Source organism: Jaculus jaculus, chromosome 1 (assembly GCF_020740685.1).
Source record: "Jaculus jaculus isolate mJacJac1 chromosome 1, mJacJac1.mat.Y.cur, whole genome shotgun sequence".
Lineage (NCBI taxonomy): Eukaryota > Metazoa > Chordata > Mammalia > Rodentia > Dipodidae > Jaculus > Jaculus jaculus.
The window spans coordinates 126,061,185-126,084,204 of NC_059102.1; the positions used below are offsets into that span (position 1 = coordinate 126,061,185).

The following is a 23,020-nucleotide window of genomic DNA, read 5'->3' on the forward strand; positions in this document are numbered from 1 at the left end:
CATAGTACCGAGCACAAGATGCAGCTCTGGCTTGGTCAAGTTAACTGGTGTCTGATCCTGATAGTACTTGAGTGTACCAGGATACCGATGTGCCATTGCCATAAAAACTTTCCTAAAGTTAACAGATGAGCTCTGGAGATGGATTGACAGGTTCAACCCAGGATTACAAGCTGTGTCCTAGACACATCTCTTGACCTTTGTGGGTCTCTGCTTCCTTATGGATAAAGGGGCTACATGCACGCGCGCATTCAGAAGACTAGATAGGAAAATGCTTGGTGCCAGCACCTGGTACACAGGTGATAATATCTGAGTGAATGAATAGTCCACAGAATACTGTGATGGTTCACAGAGAAACACCTGACAGTTTTTCAAAAGAGATCCACCTCTGGCTCAAGGTAGAATAACACCTTATGTATGCCCCAAATTTGAGGTCCATCCCTTGGCCTGATCTACTCATTCCCTGGTGTTGCTGGATGAGGCTAGCCAGTGAAGGCTCCCAACTCAGGAGTGGTCACTCTGCATCTTCATGAGGACCCAGAAGCTCACACTGGTCCTTCCCAGGATGACCCAACTACCCCATTCTAGCTGGAACTTTGTGGGTCCTGAGGCCAACCACCAAGGCCAGGCCCAGCCCCTCACCCAGATACAACAGTAGGGTCAGGAGGGCACCAGCTCAAGTTGCTACATTGTGTTTATGCTGAAGGTCTCAGACTACCTCCAACATGCAAGCAAAATTCTCTCCTCAAAGAGCACTAAGGAGGAAGCTGGGCCCTTCTCCCCACTCGTGCTATTGGCATTTACAGCCCTGGGTTTCCTTGCTTCCCACTACAACTTTTTTCCTCAGTGCATCTTGCTCAGGTAGTTGAGCATTAAATTGAAATCTGTCCCCAATCACCGTGGCAATGAACCCTCATAGTCACCTACAAGGCGGTGCATGGGTGGTGTGGCAGTAGCTCTGAAGAGCAGCCGCTGACTCCAGCATCTGCCCCTTGCCTTTTGGAACAGAACAGGAAGCTGGCCAGCACAAATCTACCACCTTTGAATCTGTAACATTTCAAATGGTGTTACTTCTGAAAGCATCAAAGCCACCTATCCATGGCTCCAAGGCCTAATCTAATGCAAAGTTCACAGTCCTCCCCTAGGCAGTAGGGGCTTCATAATTATTCCATATATAGTTCACTTCTTAACATTTATCACAGATGAGAATCCTATGGGGAGCTTAAAAAATTTACAGTGCTCAGGACCCATTCTAGACTTCAGGCTTTTGGAGGGACAGTGGAAAGAGAACTCTACATTTTTCACATGTGCCTATGGGCACACGTGTGTGGGGGCACATGTGTGGAGCCAGAGGCTGACGTTCAGCATCTTCATCAGTTACTCTCCTCTATTTCACTTAAGCAGGGTGTCTCACTTGAGCCCAGACTAATTCAGCTAGTTAGCAAGCTGCCTTGCTTGGAGGCCACCACAGCCACCCTGATCACCTGGCATTTACGGGGGCTCTAGAGATCCACACTCTGGTCCTCATGCAGGCACTACAAGCTCTTGATCCACTGAGCAATTCCCCAGCCCTGACTTCTGTACATTTTGAGTTCCCTAAGCTACTGTCATGAAGGCCAGGCTGACAACAGCTAAGTCAACATATGCCTCATTGCTGGAACACAACTTCATGGACATGAGCCTTCGCCCTGACCTCTAATGTTCACAGCGGCTTTCATACCCTCCCACACCAAGACCAGGCTCATCCTGCAAGGCGGAGCTCAACAGGTACCTTTCCCTGTCCTCCGGCAGGTCACTCACTCCCTCTGTAAGCATTCAACAGCTGCTGCTTTTCTAGCCCCACAGGAGATGTTACGTGTCCATCTCCTGCATATGCTCTGGGTTCCTTGAGGGAAGGCACCCTACAGGGTCTGCTTTCGTCCACTCCAGATCCATGGAAAGTATCTGGGGGTGAGTGTCAGGCCTATGTTCTTGTTTCCCAGGTGATTCTGATCCATGCCCCATCTTGGTATTGACACCCCAAAGCACTGGGTACAAACAGACATCTACACTTATTGTTACACTGGACTGTCAAAGCATTCCCTTTATTTTAAAGGCATTATAGACCTAGTTGCCTTTGATTCCCTTGTAGCATCCCGTTCATGCCTGTACTTACTTATCCAAGAAATCTTATCCCATTCTGTGACAAAGGCCTGGGGTTCAGGAGTACACAGAGAAAACAGCACCACCCTATGGCACTTAGTCTCTTGATGTATTATTTATTTTATATAGTTAGCATTATATCTCTTCTGCATTATATTGCAAAGTTTTTACTTTCATATGCTAGGTGATATCCAAGGGTTAAGATGATATCTATCTTCCTTTATATACTGGCACAAGGGGAGAATTCTGTAAATGTTGACTGAATAAAGGCAACATATTTCATGGTACTTATCCTAGCTTGTTAGCATTGGCCTGAGTGATTATTTAGTGGATGTGGTAGTTAGAATTAGATGTCCCCCATAAACTCTTGTGTTTGAATGCTTGGTCCCCAGCGGACAGCAATTTTGGAGGTAGAGCTTTGCTGGAGGAGGGGTGTTACCTGGGGCTGGCTTTGGGTTATTTTACCAGCTCTCCCTTGCTAAAGCTCAGCTCACTCTCCTGCTGGGGCAGAAGTGATGTCCAGCCTCTGCTCGTGCCATGCTTTTCCCTGCCACCATGAAGCTTCCCCTTGAGTTGGTAAACCAAAGAAAAACTTTCCTCCCATCAGCTACTTGGGGCCAGGTACTTTGTCCCAGCAACAAGAAGCTAACTAAACAGTGGTTATCTGCCCATAAGCCATAAACCTCTGAAGATAGGAAGTGAATCTGCATTGCCTATCTTGTCTGATCCAGAGCTGGGCCAGTGCAGGTGTCCAGTGAATACAGCCAAATATGCAAATAAGACATCATCAAGAGCAGAATCTCAGTCTCCTCCACATCCTCTCCCCATTCCCATTCCAAGTGATGGTGAACATGAGCCCAAAGCAAGACACTGCTTGTTTTACTTACTTACAGGTTGACCTGCGACTCTAGTTCAGGGTCTTTTGTTGGCCACGTCTGGAGGGGCTGGATGCCAAAGGAGAGGGATGACTTTGCTTTCCAGAGAAGGGTTTGTGCCATCTGACTCCCACATGACCCCTTGGTCAGTGGATCCATCAGCGGGCCTGGAAGCTGAGGCACTGTGCTGAAGCAGAAGGAGACAGGGGAGGTGCTTAGAACCACAGAAAGATGCAGGGCCACACACCTGACCCGCACCTTCTCCAGGATAGAGGGGGAGGTAGGGCCACATGCCTGACCTGCACCTTCCCCGAGGATAGAGGGGGACGCAGGGCCACACGCCTGACCTGCACCTTCCCCGAGGATAGAGAGGGTCGCAGGGCCACACGCCTGACCTGCACCTTCCCTGTGGACAGCCTGGTCACAAGCTGGAAGGAGGCAGACACCAATGCACACTCAAGATCCCAGTATCCACTATGGCTACACCATGGCCCACCTGCAAAGTGCTATTCAGGGACCTGGGTTAGAAGGTCCTGCTCCTGAGTAGTCCAAATGCCATGACATTCCTCAACTATGAATCATATCACTCAGGAGGTCATGTCAGTGGGATCAATGTTCCAATGGTTTGCATGTGTTCCCCAAGGGTTCATGTACCAAAATTTAATCCCCACTGTGAAGTATTAAGAAGGTAGAAACTTAGCTGGGGATATATCTCAGTGGGTGCGTGCTTGTCTGGCATGTGAAAGGCTGAGTTCAATCCCCAGCACCACCAAAAAACAAGATCCAATACAAGATGGAACCTGGGGTTTAGGAGATGGCTCAGTCAGTAAAGTGCTTGTCTTGCATGCACGAGAAGCCAAGCTGGATCTGTAGCCCCCACATAAATAATTCCAGCACTGGGGGGTCAGAGGCAGGCAGATCCTCAGGGCTTGATGACCAGCCAGTTTAGTGTAATTGGTAAGCACCAAGCCAATGAGAGGTGTCTCTCTCTTTAAAAAAAAAAAAAAAAAAAAAGGTGGACAGTGTTTCTGAGGAACCACCAAAAGCTGTCTTCTGACCTCCACACAAATATACACATGTACACCCCCTGAACATGTGTAACCCCCCCCCACATACATCAAAAAAAAAAAAAAACTCTAAGTCTAGCATGTACAGGTAAGACCTTTGAAACGTGATTAAGATTAAATAGGTTACTAGGGTTGAATCCCCATGATTAAATCCTAGCAGCCTTTAAAGAGAGACCAGAGGCCAATAAACACATGTGCACACACACATTCTCTCTCTCTCTTGCCATGTGATGCCCTGTGCCACCAAGGGGCACTTAGGGAGCAAGAAAGCCCCTCATCATTTGGTACTATGAGCCCAAATAAACTTCTTTTCTAAAGTTACTCAGCCTCTGATATTTTGTTATAGTGATAACAAAGGAACCAATATAGATCTGAAGATCCAGTGAGAATTTAAACAATAATAAATTTACTTAGACAAAAGGCGGTATTGATTAAGCAGGGGAAATAGGTCTAGAATGCTTTTTGGGATAAACAGGCATCACTGCAATTGCCCAGTACTACTTAGTGTATCTAATTTTAGTTAAAACATCTAAGAGCCACCACAAAAAGGGCTTAGGTTGGCAACAACACGGGAGACAAAAAGAAGCAGGCCCCACATTCCGGGAGTAATGGTGTCTAGTACGTAAACAGTAAATGCTTGCTGAATTAACACACAGACTGTTCCCAGGAATACACTGAGAAGTGCATTCCTGAGATGCACCCGCGGAGGACGGTGGCATGGGCTGTCTGGGAGGGAAGGTTTGCTTGGCTAGGAGAGCAGCAGCCATGTTCCTTCTGACTGAAATGATTTTCTGAGCCAATTAGCAGCGTCTTTGCTCACCTCAACCTCAAGTGACAGACAAACAAGCCAACTAAATCCAATTACTTAGAAATGGAAAAATAAAAAGTGAGAACATGTCATTCAAGTTAACTTAAGTCTGTCCCCGGGCCACATTCACTCATGTTTGGTTCAAAATAAGCCCTTTCTTTGTTTCCATTAAAAAAAAAATTCTTAAATAATGTTTTGATCAGAAGGTTCTTTTTGTACTTTTTTTTTTTTTCTGGGGGCTAAGACAATGACATGGCAACAGACAGAAGACATAGTGGGTGGGAGCAGTACCTTCTGTGGAGGGGTCTGTACAGAGAGCTGCCCCCACCGGGCACGCCGCATGGTGGTGCACGCCTTTAATCCCAGCACTAGGGAGGCAGAGGTAGGAGGATTGCTGTGAGTTCGAGGCCACCGTGAGACTCCATAGTGAATTCCAGGTCAGCCTGGGCTAGAGTGAAACCTTACCTCGAAAAACAAAAACAAAAACAAAACAAAACAAAAAAAGCAGACAGCTGCCCCCCCCCCCCCCCCCCCCCCCCGTGCTCAGCTGGATGACAAGGAAAGGGTCCCCACCCAGCTGGGTATTTGGGATCAGATAGGCACTGCTCTCTTCAAACTCCTCCAGGAGTGCTAAGCAGGCCTGACTGAGACATGTCAGAAACAGAAGTCACTCCAGTGAGTCTGTGCCTACTACAGGAAGGATTCCAGTTCCACTAGCCCGCCAGCCGCTTCGTGACTTTGCTCTCTCCCTAAGGCTCCTTGGCATTCCTTCTGGGCATCACCTTTCCTGGGTCAGAAAAGCCACCTGCTGCACCCTGACCCTGACTTCAAGCTAATCTTCCCTAGACTGGCTTCAGCCTGCTTGCCTCTGCAGCAGAGGTGGGCAGGCGTCTAAGGCTGGAGCCTTATACCCGTGGCAAAAGGCAAGGGGACTACTCTGGTACATGCTCAGTGTCACTAGAGTTTACAGTTGCCTTAGCATTAAAACAATAAAGAAATAATGAAGCAGAGCTTCAGGATGAGAGATACATTTTCTTCTAACACTTGAGATTTCCTTCAATTACAGAAATCATTCTTGCATGTAAAAGATTTCTTCAGAAAGTGATCTCAATTCCTCAGTAAGGGAGAGGAGGAAATAGGAAGGAGCCAAAGAAGGCTTCAGATCAGGCAAAGTCCTGTGAAGGGAAAGCTGGCTGCAGCTGTGCTGTCCAGCTTGGGGGCCGCTGGCCACATGCAGTTACTGAGCAACTGATATGTGCACAATCCGAAGTGAACTGCAGTGTCCACATTGGTGCAGGCATGAAGACCTGCATGCAATTCTTACATCCTACATTAAAAATCTGTGGATGTCAGCCTCCCCTTCCCCAATCGCCAGCGCCGGCAATTACTGGAGACCTGGGGAAGCTACACAGCACCCAGCACAGGAGATCAGAGCAGAGGACCCACTGACCCAGGCAGCCTAGCTGAGCCCACAGCGCAGTGAAGAGTGACCCAAGCAGAGATGCAGCATAGCTGAAACCAAGCCATCCCAAAAGGTAACAGGGCCTACTTACACCAGGTCAGTGCCCACCACAAAGCCTGGTGTATAGGCCTGCAATGGACGTGCTAATCACACCTTCCACATCAGGACAGGTTGTGTGTTAGATCTGATTCATGGTCGGCTTTGCTATTCTTAAATAAGCTGTATGTTGGGGTTGTCCTTTGTTGCTTCCTGATTTAAAGTGCCTTTGTCTTCTTTTGTCATTCTTGGGGGCAGGATCTCATTAGGCCCCAGGCTGACCTGGATCCCTTTACAGACCAGAAATCCCAGGCCCCTCAGTTGACAGAATTGAGGTTGTGGGGCAACACACACCCCTAGGAACTTTGACTTTGTTAGATTATCTGTTTGTGTTTTTGTTTTGTTTTGTTTTGTGTTTTGACTTTCTAAAGCAGGGTCTCACACTAGCTCAGGCTGACCTGGAATTCACTATGTAGTCTCAGTGTGGCCTCGAACTCACGGTGATCCTCCTACCTCTGCCTCCCCAGTTATGGGATTAAAGGTGTACGCCACCACTCATGGCTATCTGTTTAATACCCACTCTTTTTTTTTTTTTCTCCTTTTTGCAAGAAGAAAGAGAGAGGGACAAAGAGATAGAAGAGAGACAGAGAGAGAATGGGTGCACCAGGGCTTGTAGCCACTGCAAACAAACTCCAGATGCATGTGCCCTTTGTGCATCTAGCTTATGTGGGTCCTGGAAATCAAACTTGGGTCCTTTGACTTCGTAGGCAAATGCCTTAACCATTAAGCCATTTCTCCAGCCCAATACCCACTCTTACATAAATACTCCATGCTGGTTTTGATTGAATATGTATATTGCTCAGTTGAATTTTAGAATTTACCTGTATTTTGCTCCACCCAGCCTACTCGAATACTTGCATAGCAGGGAAACACAACACCTAAGGGCACTTCTGCTGTTACTCTGGAAATCATATAAGAGCCATACCTGGCACCTTAAGCTCCTACCTGGAAGATATATAACATCAGATTTACATGTTTAAGAATACTGTAGGAGCTGGAGGGATGGCTTAGTGGTTACCAGGACCCACGTTAGCCAGATGCACAAGGGGGTGCATATGTCTGGAGTGTGTTTGCAGTGGCTGGAGACCCTGGTGCACCTATTCTCTCTCTCTCCCTCCCTTCCTCTTTCTCTGTCAAAAAAATTATACACACACACACACACACACACACACACACACACACAAATACTGCAGATAGAGCGCACGCCTCTAATCCCAGCATTTGGGAGGCAGAAGTAGGAGGATCATCATGAGTTCGAGGCCACCCTGAAACTACAAAGTGAATTCCAGGTCAGCCTGGGCTAAAGTGAAAGCCTACATCAAAAAACCAAAAAAAAAAAAAAAAAAAAGAATAAATATTGCAGATAATTAGAAATCCAAAGCATCAAAATAAACCAGGATGAAAAATCTCTACATTATAATACAAGAAACACAAAAAATCCAGACAATATATAAAAAGTATAAATCCATCAGAAATGACCTCCAGTGAGACTGATTTAGATGGAATGCCTGACAAAGATTTCAAAAGAATGATTATAACTATGTTCAAAGGAATCAAAGAAGAAAACAAACTCCTCAAGGAGAACACAGGAAACTAACTCAATAAAATAAAGTCAATACAAGACATGAGTAATAGTAATAGAAATACTGAAGAAAAACTAATCAGAAATACTAGACATAAAAACCTCTGTAGAGTCTTACCAGAATGGATCAAGAAGACAGAATATCTAAACTAGAAGACCAGGTGGCAGGTCTAATACAGTCCAACAAAGGGAAAGACAGTAATAGGAAGCTAATAGGAAGGTATGAATGGGAATTTCAAGACATTAGGGACACTATGAGGAGATTAAACGTAAGAATTCAAGGTATAGTAGAAGGAGAAAATTTTTACTTCAAAGGCATAAATACTAGGTGTTTGCAACAAAATCATAGAAGAAAAATTCCCTCAAATTGGGAAAGAGATTCTGGTCTGTTCTCTTCATCTGCCCTTCACTATAAGGCCTCTAAGCAAGAGTGAAAAGGTACCCCAGACACCACAAGGTACTCCAGATAACACATCATACTCTAGGTCCCACAAGGCTTGGGATGAAGATCACAGAATAGGAAGAAGGGTGGCCCACAGCACAGAGGTACTTTCTGGGGGCACTGTCCCTGAAGGAGAGCTGAGGAGGGTCCTAAGCAACCCTCTAAGGAGGGTCCTTCTATACATGTGTGGCTCCTGTGAGACTGCTAACAGCCCCCAGGGGCACACAGTTGAGCACTCGCCTTTCCAAATCCCCGTGAGTGCCACCAGGCTCAGCACGAGTCTAAAGTGACTGAGGGGAAGAGAAACGTGGTCTCCTTCAGGGTCAACCTCTAACTGCTGACCCCAAGGAAATAACAGCAATCTGTGAGAACTCAAAGGGCAGGTGCAGCTGTGCTGGTGAGGCCCCATGATGTGGGGATGGCTGACATTGTGAGAACATAACCATGCCATGACAAGAGGTTCCTCTGTGGTAGTAGACAGACCACACTCTCAGCACAGACAATAGTCTCAGCTCTGCCCCTCCAACCTGGCACTGTCTCACCAGTTCTCCAGCCATGTTCTACTAGAGTATGAGCAACTCAGAAAGCCACACCCACATAGCGCTGGTGACCTTTCATACTCCTTGCTCAGTTTGTGAAGAAAGCCCCAACTGACAAGTGTCCAACATGCAGACCAGAGGCCACAAGCATCCCAGGAAAACTATAAATTTGGTCTAACACATTTGTAGATGACAATATGACAATGTTATATTGCGATGCCAAAAGGCTAGACAACCCTGTTTAAGTATTAACACAAGCGTCAATCAGCATTTGTACCTGTCTGCAAACCAAGATCATCTTTAGAGGTGTGAGCTGACAGCCATCAAGAGAGCACTTTCCTCCCCCGAAGAGCTCGCTAGGGGCATCAGTGGCTGAACCAGAGCAACACCAGCCAGATTCCCTCTGCCTCCTTCCCCTTCCATGGCACTCATCCCTGTCTGAAGTCATCATGTATGTGCTTAGTGGGGTGTGAGCCACCCACACCTTGATCTACCAGAAGGGCCAGCCCCACAAGGGCAGGAGACCCAAATGCCTTGTTTACAGTGGCTCCTCAGCCTTGGGCACATAGAGGAGCTCTGTAACCATTTGTTGGATAAATAAATGATTATGTGGCTGCTAAAAGCACTGGAAAGCCATCCACTTGGAATCAGGAGAACATGTCAGGATGCTTGAGCCTTTGTGGAAGATCACCCGTGGCTTTGGTCAGCTTACTCCACTGCCTCACCAGTCTCTCAGACAGCTGCTTTGTGAAGGCTGTGCTGGACACACAGGGCAAAGACAGCCCATCTGTGAAGCATCAATCTCATTTGACATGTGGAACAGACATGAGGAAACACTTAGTGGCTGGCAGCGTTTCAAGGACACTTCTCTCTCTGGTCATAGAAAGCAAGGCAAGATGTGCTCTGTTCCACTTGTGCTGTGGGGAAACTGATAGTTATGCCTGGAAAGTCCATTTCAATCACACATCTGAGGCTGCGGTGCCCTTTTGTCCCACTTCACCCCATAAGACAGCTCCCAAGATGGGTGCTGGCTGTGAAGCAGCATTCCAGGATTCAGGGAGCCTTTGCCTAGGTGCCACCAGCTTTCCATCCATGTGTCCAAGTTGTTTTTGCTTTGACAAAACAGAGACAACGCCTGGTACACACTGCAGGTGACTTTCTCTGTGACCCCTACTTTAACACTGTCAGAAATCCCAAGTGGAGCTGTCTTCAGTTGTGTGGTTAGCGTTGCGGCTTAGAGCTACTCTTGAGAGTCTGGAACCGGACCGAGCAGTCCTGCAATCTCAGCGATGGTTCTAGGAACTTAGACTAGCTGGTTCCTCGGCCCTTCCAAGGACCCTGTAAGCACCTAATGCCCTGTGTCAGTATTACATTTTGCTTTTCCTTTGGCTTATACTGTATTTTTTTTTTTTTTTTGCTTATACTGGAGGAGTAGACTCTGTTGGATGCAATATATTACTGTTTCTGTGGCTTCTACAGTGTCTGGCAGATTAGACTGTAAGATTAATAGCTGGTGTGACCCTGTGGAGTAAGAGCAGAAAGAGCACACATTTCTTCTAGTAGGAACAATGGTCAACCTCCAATGGACAGTAGGAAAGGTCTGTGTATTTTTAAGGGCACGTTGCCTTTGAGAATAAAAGGGACCTTGCTGAAAGCACAAGGCGCTTGGCTGGAGCAGCGGAGAAGTAAGTGCTGGGGGGCAGAAGCACAGCACACTCTGAGGAGACTTCTAAGGTCTCTGAAACGGAGGCACGCTTTGCTGTCACTAACTTGCATAACATGGTTTTGAGTCTTTTCAAGCCTGCCGCTGAAAACTGATAGTTCCAGAAGTGTGCTGAACACGTGAGACATTTGAGAAATACAAGTCTAACATTCAGCTGCTGTAACATCTCCAATGATAAAACTTCAACTGCATCTTAAATCCACCCTAGCTCTGGGCAGCACTGGCTGTTATGAAGTACTTTCATGTACTCAGCTCAAGCTGTTTTAGGAACCTCATAACCACTGTGATTCTAGGTGTAGCCCAGGGCCACATGCTGAGTGGGCCCGATTCTTTTTTCATATGACAACTTTTCAAAATGTAAGAATGCTGCTATACGTCCTTTTCCATTCACTGGATCATGCCCATCAGGCACAAAAATCTTTATAAAACGAAGACAGAAACCCAAACCAAAATAAACAAAAACTGATTTTTTTTTTTTTTACCACATCTCTGCACTCCCGTGGCAATTGACTATATTAGTGGTGTCCAATTTGTCTCCTGCTATTATCTCTTGGGAAGTCCAATGAGATGTCCATCCTACTTATTCCAAAGAAGGCTTGTGCCAAAGGCCACAAAGGACTCAGAGGACGTTATGCCCAGAAATCACTTCTTAGCTCTGTATTTTGTTTGGCCAAACATTTCCCTCCCCCCGGCCACACACACCAAAAAAGCTCCATTCTTACGGAGTTTAAAAAAACTATACATGGCTGCAGCCAGACATGGTGGAGCACACCTTTAATTCCAGCACTCGGGAGGCGGAGGTAGCAGGATCATTGTGAGTTCTAGGCCACCCTGAGACTATATATTGAATTCCAGGTCAGCCTCAGCTAGAGTGAGACCCTACCTCGAAAAACCAAAACAAAAAAAATTACTTATAATGGCTGGAGAGATGGCTCAGTGGTCAAAGGCACCTGCTTGCAAAGCCTGATAGCCTGGGTTCAATTCCCTACGTAAAGCCAGATGCTCAAAGTGGCACATATGTCTGCAGTCTGTAACAGCAGGTGTCCTGGATGTGCCCATTCTCTCCCTCCCTCCCTCTTTCTCTCTCTCTTTCTCCAAATAATAAAACATTTTTTAAAATTTATACAAATCTTTCTTATTTTTGTTTTATTTTTATTTATTTGAGAGTGAGAGAGAGAGAGAGAATGGGCACTCCAGGGCCTCCAGCCACTGCAAACGAGCTCCAGACGCATGCGTCCCCTTGTGCATCTGGGTAACATGGGTCCTGGGGAATCGAGCCTTGAACCAGGGTCCTTAAGCTTCTTCATAGGCAAGCACTTAACCACTAAGCCATCTCTCCAGCCCAAAATTTATACAAATCTTACTCACCTGAAATGGAAAGCTACTCAGTCACATCATGCATCCTTGTGTCAATGGTTCCTAAAATCTCTGCTATCTCTTTGCCCACAGTTTTATTTTAACCTTTCCTGATTTCAGTGATTTCCTAATTGAATTAAAGATCAAAGTAAAACAGAAATTTTGTTACATTTTTTCCAGTATTTTCCACCTGAGGATCCTTACTGTAGCATTTGTAAGACAGCGTCCAACCATATGCAGCCATTGGGCTCCTAATATGTGGCTAATCTGAACTGAGCTGCACTGTAAGTATAAAATGCACATTAGCTTTGGAACCATCGTTGAAAAAAGTAATCCATTTTGGTAATTTTTTGTTATTGATTACATGTGAAAATGATAGTACTTTGTATATACTATGTCAAGCAAAATATTTGAAATTTTTATATATTCTTTTTTTTTTTTGGCTCTTCAAGGTAGTGTCTCACTCTAGTCCAGGCTGACCTGGAATTCACTATGTAGTCTAAGGGTGGCCTCAAACTCAGTGATCCTCCTACCTCTGCCTCCCAAGTGCTGAGATTAAAGGTGTGCATTACCACACCTGGCTATATGTTCTTACATATTGGCTCGGGACAAGGTGCGTCAAGTGCATGCGCAACCTCAAGCGAGGTTGGTGCCAAGGCGCTGCCTAAATAAGGAATTGTTTACCTCAAGACTGGCAGGAAGCCAGCGCCATCTTGTAATGGCGTCTGCATTAGCTCCCTACAATTTGCAAAGAAAGAGAGATTGAGAATGGGTGCGCCAGGACCTCTTGCCAATATAAACCAACTCCAGATGCATGCACCACTTTGTACATCTGGCTTTACATGGGTACTGGTGAATTGAACCTGGGCAGGCACACTTTGCAAGCAAGTGCCTTTAACACCATAGCCATCTCTCCAGCCCCTCAGATGAAATATTCAGATCAATTTCACCTAATTTTGTTTTCAACAATATGTTCATTAATTATTATCATTATTATTATTATTTTGGGGGGGAGGTTTTTCAAGGTAGGGTCTCACACTAGCTCAGGTTAACATGGAATTCACTATGTAGTCTCAGAGTGGCCTTGAACGCATGATGATCCTCCTACCTCTGCCTCCTGAGTGCTGGGATTAAAGGCATGTGCCACCATGCCTGACTCATTGAATTCTTTTTGTTAATTTTTATTTATTTCAGAGCAAGATACAGAGAAAGAGGGAGAGAGAAAGAGATAATGAGCATGCTAGGGCCTCCAGCCACTGCATGCGCCCCCTTGTGCATCTGGCTGATATAGATCCTGGGGAACTGAGCCTCAAACCAGGGCCCTTAGGCTTCACAGGCAAGCGCTTAACTGCTAAACCATCTCTCCAGCCCTCACTGAATTTTTTTAAGTTTTATTTTTATTTATTTGAGAGAGAGAGATAAATAGAAATAGAAAGAGAGAAAGAATGGATGTACCAGGGCCTCCAGCTACTGCAAACCAACTCCAGATGCTTGTGCCCCCTTGTGCATCTGGCTTGTATGGGTTCTGGGGAATCAAACCTGGGTCCTTTGGCTTTGCAGGAAAGTGCCTTAATTGCTAAGCCATCTCTCTGGCTCCCATTAAAATTTTTTTGCCTGTGTAATTTTATATACTAACCATGACCAGAAGCAGCAACTTTCTATCTTTTCACTTAACATATGTGTATAGGTTAGATACCTTTCCAAGTCAGAAATAGAGGTTGACATTAGTGGTTTTAGTGATTTGTAATATACTAAAAATTCTGATGGACTTTTAAATTTTTAAAAAATTATTTATTTGCTTGTGCGTGCACACGCATGTGGAGGGAGGTTGTAGGGGAGCATGCCTGAGCCTTTTGCTGCTGCAAATTAACTCCAGACACTTGTGCCACTTTGTGCTTCTGGCTTCATACGGTACTGGGGAATTGAAACCAGACCAGCGGGTTTTGCAAGCAAGCTCCTTTAACCAGGAGCCATCTCCCAGATCTTCTTTTAACATTTTTAAGTACTATGGTCTGAATGTTTGTGGCCCCCACCCCAAGTTCAAATGTTGAAGCTTAATTCCCGGTCTGATAGTACTGAGATGGGGCTTTGGGGTGATTAGGTCTTGAAAGCTCCACTGTTACAAATGGATGAGTGGCATCATAAAAGAGACCCATGGGAGATTATCAGCTCCATTTGCCTTTCTGTGATGTGAGGACACTTCTAAAAGGAGCCACCTTGAGGATAGGTCCTCATCAGATACTATGTCCAGTGGCCAACATGGCCTTGAACTTTCCAGGATCCAGAACTATGAGCAACACATTTCTGTTGATTGATTATAAATCACTAATAAGGTACTCTGACTGGCCTAAGCCAGCAAGCAATCCAACAGTGAGTAATAGTCTTCTACATAAATCTCTTTAGGCTGTCATGCTTTGGTACCAACTGGTATTAGCTCTGTCCTCTTGGATGCTAAAGGGTTAGAAACACCCAGATGTGCAGTTTTTATTTCCTCCTCTCTTTCTTTCCACATCTCTGCATGCAGCTTGAGAGTTTCCTCCAGGAGAACAAGCGATGACCCTGCTGAGGCCATAGCTCTTCAATTTCCCTATAGCACTGTTTGTCAGCCTCTCCTCATCTCTCTTCAGACCTTCAACTCTGGAAACCAGACAACTAAACCTAATTTCTCATATTAACTTCTAAAACAAAACTAATTTGACTATTGTCTTCCCCAAAGAAAGGAAGCTGGTTTGCATTAATTTTAAATCTCAGTGAATAATCTAAGTTGCTTAATTTTACCCTCTGCCCTTAAGAGAGCAGACATGGTATGTAAATTAATTTTCTTCTGTTGGCCTTAGGAGCCCATTATGTCAGCCAGATACAAGACAGCTTTTTTTAGTCTTTCCCAGGAAGACTGCTATTTCTCAGAAAGAAAACTGACAGCAGCAGATTTATTTATGATTAAATACTTAACGGCGTGACACAAACAAAAAGTATGACATAATATAGTCTATAAAAACAGTTCCATGGAAATATCTGTTCACAACACTACCTGAGAAACAGAATGGTTCCCAGTAAACAACCACCACAACAAAATCCAAGAGTCAGGAGAAGCATGAGGAGGAAGAAAAGTCGGCAACCCCATGCAGAATGGATAACTGCTCTTTTCACAACGGATGCTGGCCTGGAAGCAACAGGAGCAAGCAAGCACTTGTCTTGGCATCAGATGTGTTCTCTGCAGTGTGGGCTCTATGCATTACTAATAAGGAAGCCATCATGTACGCAGTGATATCGGGGAAAGGACAAAATATGTTTCCCACTTGTAATTCAGAATCTGTCTAGTGGAGCTCTGCAGCTGAAGTGGCTAAATTTAGCAACTATCGTTTAACACTTAATTAAGGTAGTCTTATACAAGAACTAAAACATAGAACCACAACATCTCCACCCCCCCCCCATCAATTATGTGACTCTGGGTGGCATCTGGGAATCTGTAATTTAGGAAAATTTCTCTGATATAATGGTGCTTTGGCCAGCCTGGGATCCATTTTTTTTTTCTTCTTCAGGTAATAGCATGGTAATTTTCCTTTGAGAAACCACTACCTTTTGGTCTCCATGAGTGGAAATAATCTAATCCCTTAGTACTGGGTTGAGCACATAACCCAGGTCCAATCAGTTGGTTCAAGAATGCACACAGACCCTAGGACAGCCAATGAATGTCATTCTTGAGATATATGCTAGGACCATTGAAAAAAATGTATAATCTTTATGCTGGGGTAGAAAGTAAAACTGTAGTAGGTAACTTTCTTTGCCTACATTGAGAATAAAGCTAACTCAGAAAATGGAGACTACTCAGGACTTTAATCAAATATCTACACCTATCAACTTCCAAAGCTTGTTTTATGCCAGCATTTTGCAACTGCATGAGCCAAGAATTCTCTTTTGCTTGTCATTCATCGTGTTTGATAATGTATTTTTTAATGTTAACATGAAGTTTTTTCATTGTTTCTTTTTTAAAATTTTTGTATTTGAGAGAGGGAAAGAGGCAAAGTGAGAGAGAGAGAGAGAGAAGAGGCGTGCCAGAGCTTCCAGCCACTGCAAATGAACTTCAGATGCATGCGCCACCTCGTGCATCTGGCTCTGTGGGTCCTGGGGAATCAAACCCAGGTCCTTTGACTTTGCAGGCAAGCACCTTAACCACTAAGCCATCTCTCAACCCCTTGATAATACTTTTTAATTGTACTCCTGAGGCATGTGTATCAGAAATGATGCTCATATAGTGTTGGATGTAGTAGACGATTTCAGTGGTGAGTAGAGTCAAGGCCAAGAGCCACCCACTCGAAGCCATTATCTTTTCGCCTGAGCTCATGAATGGCTGTGAAGGCAGATTCATGAGTGATGGCTGGCAAGGGTTAGGTAAGGTTCAGTTTGCTCTTAGGAGAGGTAGCAGCTCACTAATAACGAGAGTGGCTTTATTGTAATGGGTTCTCTGGCCTTAGAATACAGAAAGTCTGAATGATCAGCTAAAAAGGTTGTTGGAGAAAAGTTTCCTGCATCCCCACTCCCTGCCACCAGAGGACTGTTTTTCAAAGTTATGTCAATAATGGGCATTACTTATAAGCTTGTTAGAAATACAAATCTTAAGTACCCTGACCTTGTGAACCAGAATCTCTAGAGGTGAGGCCCTGGAAACCATAGCCCTCTTCCTGTGTGAGTTATGGTTGAGAACTGGGGGACTCAGCCATAGAGCACTGGTTCTCAAACACTGACCCCCAAGACCCATGCACCCAGAGGTTTGGATTGGGTTCTTGTGAGTTAGGTTGGAGAATTTGCATTTCTCATGGCTTCTGTGGAGTGCTGATGCTGCGGGTCCTAGGACCACACTTCAAGAACCACTGTCGGACAGGCTGACCTAGGTGATGGCTAAGGTTCGATTCAGTGCTGAGATGCCTGGACACGACGCTTTCCCTAAAAAACTCAGTGCTACAGATAGCTAACCCGGTCGACACTCTGATCCCTATGAAGCTCAGGCTCCATGAAGTGTTGTAGCCAAAATGAAATAGCCCAGCAACTGATGAATAATTTAGTATGACTCAGGTTCATGAACTGTATTTTAACTGTCTGGAAGAGAAACAAGACAAGAGCTGTATTTCTTAAAATATTATGTGCTTGAACTTCCATAAAAATGTTAATCATTCTGTTCACAATTACTACCATGTAGTAAGATTTCCTGTACTTATTTTTTTTGTATTTTTTACATATAACTTATTTGAGGGGAGGAGGCAGAATATGAGCATGCCAAGGCCTCTAGCCACTGCCAAAAAAAAAAAAACCCCAACTCCAAGTGCATGTGCTACCTTGTGCATCTGGCTTTATGTGGGTATTGGGGAATTGAACCTGGGTCTTTAGGCTTTGCAAGCAAATGACTTAACTGCTAAGCCATCTCTTCCGCCTTCACTTTTTTTTTAAACACTGCACAAATTAGTTCATTTAAAGCTCACATCAATACAGGTCATTTTACAAATGATGTAACAGATTCAGAGGGTGTTAAGCACCTTCTCTAAGTTCATGCCTGATGATGTGTGAAAGGCACATACTTGCACCCAGGACCATCTCATTTTAAAACCCTTGTTTTGATACACTTAACACACGTTTCAAAAGATCATGCAACACACACGTAGGTCATTTAGCAGCATGAATGTCTTGCCCAGTGCCTCTGGGTTACCCAGCTAGTCTTTCCCCCTGCTGTCTGCTCAATGGTCAATGCCTGCGCCATGCTTTCCTCTTTACATTCATTAATTTGCTGTATGCACATACCAGTTATCAGAGCTGACCTGGGATATTTAGCAAAGAAAATTACCAAACTGAAACTAATGCCTCACCCCACTCCATGTTAAGAAGATAACTGGGTATATGTGCTTAAACTATATTCTCAAAGCCATAAACAGGAGGAAAGGACATTTAAATTTAATACAGCAGGAAATGGGAAGTAATTGAGGATTTGGGGAAAGACTAACCTAGTGACATGTAAAGGCTCTCATCCCTGGCTGTGCCTCAGAAGTGCCTACAGATCTCTATGAATAGCAACGTGAGTCCTGGATCAATGGGCCTGGAATAGGGAGCCATGCACCTGTATGGCTAAGACACTCTGTAACGAGTTCTGATGCACAGTCAGAATTGGGAGGACATCTGGATGAATGAATTTAGGAACTAATTTTTTTAAATATTTTATTTTTATTTACTTATTTATGAGAGAGAAAGACAGGGGGGTGAGAATTGTCGTGCCAGGGCATCTAGCCACTGCAAATGAATTCCATGTGCATCTGGCCTATGTGTGTTCTGGGGAATTAAAACTGGGTTCTTAGACTTTGTAGGTAAGTGCCTTAACCACTAAGCCATCTCTTTAGCCCAGGTAATATTTTTTTTTAACAAAGATAAATAGAGAATTACTTTACATGCTAACTTTAAAAAATATTTTTAAAATGGAGAAACTGTAGATGAACATCTGCTTGCTTTGTTAAAGAATTCTCTACTACTTAAGCATAAATGAAGAGAAATTAGTGAACCTAAATCTAAAAATAACAGCAACACATATACACAGTATTGAAAACCACCATAAAGGGAAGTCCCCTGGCAAAAAGGCGAATAATTTGAAAAACTATTCCTTACAAAATAAAAAAATTCCTTAATTAAAAAAATGCTTCAATTCTATTAGGAAAAAAAATTCCAAGAAGAGCTGGATATAGTGGTGGATGCCTTTAATCCCAGCTCTTAGGAGGCAGAGGTAGGAGTTCAAGGCTAGCATGGAACTACAGAGTGAATTCCAGGTCAGCCTGGGCTAGAGTGAGATACTACCTTGAAAAAAATTTTCAAAAAGAAAATAGACAAAATTTATGCATATGTAGTTCATAAAAATAAGTGCAAGTTATGAGTAAATATGAGAAAAAATTCACTAAGCAAATAAATTTAAATTAAAACAAAGTACCCCTCTGCCAAATATATAAGTGATCATGTTTAGAATTGAGAGTGAGAAAAAAATAGTCACACTCATCAGAGGCAGGAGGATCACCATGAGTTCAAAGCCACCAGACACTACATTTTGAATCCAGGTCAGCTTGGGCTACAGCAAGACCCTACCTCGAAAAACAAAAAAATCACACTCATATGATCTTGAGGAAACTGCAGATTGGTCAAGTTTTCTGGCGATAATCTGGTGTTATATTTCAAAAGCCTTTAGAATGTTAATTTTCCTTGATCCAATAATTCCCAACACTTCAATGATCTTATCTCATGAAACAATGAACCTCTACACACACAGACGAATGCATATGTATTAGCACATCTTTAGGAAGAGTGAAAAACTTGGAAATGACCTACACATCTAATCATAAAAAGATGGGTCACAGGGCTGGAGAGATGGCTTAGCAGCTAAGACACTTGCCTATAAAGCGTAAGGGCCCAGGTTCAATTCTCTAGGTCCCACATAAGCCAGATACACAAGGTGGCACATGCATCTGGAGTTTGTTTGCAGTGGCTAGAGGCCCTGGTGCACCTATTCTCTCTCTCTCTCTCTCTTCCCCTCTCCCTCTCTCTGTCTCTAATAAATAAATAAATAAAAGATGGGTTACGAAACTGTAATACATCAATACAGTGGGATATCATTCAACAACTAAATCTTAAAGTTTTCTTAAAAAATGCTGAAGGAGGGTTGGGGGGATGGCTTAGTAGTTAAGGTGCTTGCTTGCAAAGCCAAAGGACCCAGGTTTGATTCCCCACGAAACAAGTTAGCCAGATGCAAAAGGGGAACAATAGTCTGGAGTTCATTTGCAGTGGCTGGAAGCCCTGGTACGTCCATTCTCTCTCCTTCCCTCCTTCCCTTCCTCTCTCTCTCCTCTCTCCCCCCCTCCCTCTTTCTTTGTCAAATAGATAAATAAAATATTTAATAAAAAAAAGAAAAAAGCTGAAGGGGCCGGGCATGGTGGCACACGCCTTTAATCCCAGCCTTGTGAGGCAGAGGTAGGAGGATCACCATGAGTCCTAGGCCACCCTGAGACTACACAGTGAAGTCCAGGTCAGCCTGAGCTAGTGAGACCCTACCTTGAAAAACAACCCCCCCCCCCAAAATTCTAGCAATGTACACTGTAATCCCAGCGCTGGGGAGGTGGGGATAGTTGGGTCCCTAGAGCTTACAGGCTAGCCAGTCTAGTTGAATAGGTGAGCTCTAGGTTTAGTGAGAGACCCTGTCTCAAAAAATAAGGTGGGTGGTGCTGGGCGTGGTGGTGTACATCTTTAATTCCAGCACTTGGGAGGCAGACGTAGGAAGATCACCATGAGTTCAAGGCCATCCTGAGACTACATAGTGAATTCTAGGTCAGCCTGGGCTAGAGTGAGACCCTACCTCGAAAAACCATAAAAAAGTGGGGGAGGGGGATAGCAACTTAGGATACTGACATCTGGTCTCCACAAACGTGTGCACAAGTATGTATGAGCACCTGCACACACACGTGAAAATGCATGCACACCACAAACACATACATGCAAAAAAGGGAAATGTTAATGCTTAAGGGTATGAAAAGTCCTTATAATAAATTAACTGCAAAAGCAAGTTAAACTGTGAATATATTTGCTCATATAGAAGAAAAAGATCAGATAAGACCCAGTGGGATTATGTGTAAGTATTAAATTATCATCTTTCTTGAGTTTTTAAATTTCATTTCACAAATCATTTTTATAATCAGGAAAAATTATTATCTTTTTAAAAATACTTTATTTATTTGCAAGCAGAGAGAGAGAGAATGAGAATGAGAATGAATATGAATGGGCATGCCAGGACCTCCAGCTACTGCAAACAAACTTCAGACTCATGCATCAATCACTTTTTGTATCGGCTTTATGTGGGTAGTGGGAAATCAAACTTGGGTTGTTAGGTTTTGCAGGAAGCACCTTAATGGCTGAGCCACTTCTACAGCTCATCAGATAATGTCACACAGGGTTAAAAGCAAACAAAAACACTGGAGGCTTGGACATTATTTAGCCCTTCAGGCATCAGGTCATGGAGACAAAGGAGAGGGCGGTACAAAGGGGAACTCAGAAGAATCAAATTTTCTAAACTGAGAGGGTGTCTGCGAACTTGTTTTGCAAGGATGAGGGCCTGAGCTTGCTATCTAGCACCCATGTGAGAAGCCAAGAATGGCCACACATGCCTGTAACCCCGGTGCTGAAGGTGGCAGAGACAGGAAGATGGCTGGAGCTGGCTGGGCAGGTAGTCTAACTAAAAATAGCAAGCTCCATGTTCAGTGAGAGACCATGTCTCAAGGAAATAAGGCAGAAGAATAATGTTCTCCTCTGGCCTCTACATACATGTGCATAGGTCATGCACACTTGCACACACGTGTATATACCACATGTACACACACACACACACACACACACATGCACACAATTTTTTCTAAACTGGCACTGTCCACTACGCTAAACATCACTCACAGGTGGTTACTTACTTAAATACAATTCAATATTCAGTTCCTTGGCGAAGCAGCTACATGACAAGTGCTCGACAGCCATAGGTGCTAATGGCTGTCCATACTGCCTGGAGTGGACCACAGAACAATTTCGCTGCCTCTGAAAACTGTATGGGATAGTGCTGCTCTAAACATTTTACCACAGGCCTGAGAGAACTACAGGTTGCCTCTCTTCAGCCTCCGCTCTTGGTATACCTTTCTGTTCTTTCATGCTGCAGCCACAGAGACTGTCTGAGTCTCCTGGGCCAGGTCACCACACACAATGATATATGGACCCACCCCGGGGGCAATGCTCAGATGCTTGGTGGTGTGTACAGGTCTGAGTTTAGGGTTCAGGAAGGACTTAGAGAAGGAGGGGTGGACACTATCCAAAGAGGGAAAGACAGGGTAGTGATAAGTGGAACGTGGCAGGAGTAAAGTGCAACAGCCAAGGGAGCAGTCACTAGGCCACCTGACTTTGTAAAGGTCATGATGGGCCAAACTCTGAGGACAGGGCCGTGACCAGGGCAGCTGTGGTTCCTGCCCTCACCTCACCATGCTTACACTCTCACCAAAACTACTGGAGCAGCCAAGGTGGGCAGGGAATGCCAAGGACTGAGCCTGGAGAAGATATGATCAAGGATCGTGCACCTCTTATTATCGATCCTGGTTGATCCCAAGGGAACCTTCTTTCCATCTCAGTTGGGGGGAGGAAGGGTTGGGATCTCCTCGTCCCCACTGCTGTGGGTGATGGAGAGCTCCTCCGGGGTACCTGCAGGGTCTCAGCTTCAGCAGACCCCTCGTGCAGTCAAGTGGGCTGTGGGTTTAAGAAGTTTAAAAATAAAAGTGGAAATCTGGCTTAGAGGGCTGCTGGAGTTATCCAGAAAAGGATGAGTCCACCAAGAAGCGGAAGACCTGCTTCAAGTTACAGGAATTCCTGGGAGCAAAAAGTCCGGTAGGGTTTAGGGAGGGAGGGGCACGAGCCAGCCGCAGTAGGGAGGGCGTGTCCCATGGCCAGGTTGCATCGAGGGAAGGACTAGCCCCTCAGGAGAACATCTCAGGTAAGGGCGGTGGGGGTCAGCCAGGGACGCAGAGTACCTGGGCAGGAGGAGGAGTACCTGGGCAGGAGGCGTCGTCCTTCCGGGAGAGGTAGCCCCAGCGGCTCCGTAAGGCTGGGGACCCCGGGCGCCAGCGATGGGCGGGGCCGGAGGCAGCAGGTGTCCAGGCACCTAGGGTGCCTGGATAGGTGGCAGAGGTTAAGACACCAGGAGAAGGGGGCTCTCGCTGGACTTAGGGGTTCCGACCTTGTCCTTGAGCATTTAGAAGAAGCGGGCAGGGCACGTTCTCCACCGCCTGAGACCCTGCTTGGGCCGCAGTGTGCCGGGCGGGCCAAGGACAGGGCCGAGGTCTGGTTTTCGGGTGTCCGCCGTTATCTGCTGGCCGCCGGACACCGGT

The 23,020-nt window shown here is 45.0% G+C and overlaps 1 protein-coding gene across 4 annotated transcripts in view; it reads right to left on the reverse strand.

Moving 5' to 3' along the window:
• The window catches only part of Garnl3 (GTPase activating Rap/RanGAP domain like 3), a 204,984-nt gene that overhangs the window by 181,047 nt on the left and 917 nt on the right, over positions 1–23,020 (reverse strand). For 3 of the 4 annotated variants that reach the window (XM_045148042.1, XM_045148062.1, XM_004671646.2), the window contains exon 2: positions 3,031–3,201. In XM_045148042.1, coding sequence (XP_045003977.1) covers positions 3,031–3,173 — 143 coding nt within the window. In that variant the 5' untranslated portion in view covers positions 3,174–3,201. Of the gene's footprint in view, positions 1–3,030; positions 3,202–22,683; positions 22,958–23,020 lie in introns of those variants that run through there. The other variant, XM_045148055.1, reaches the window with a different exon arrangement.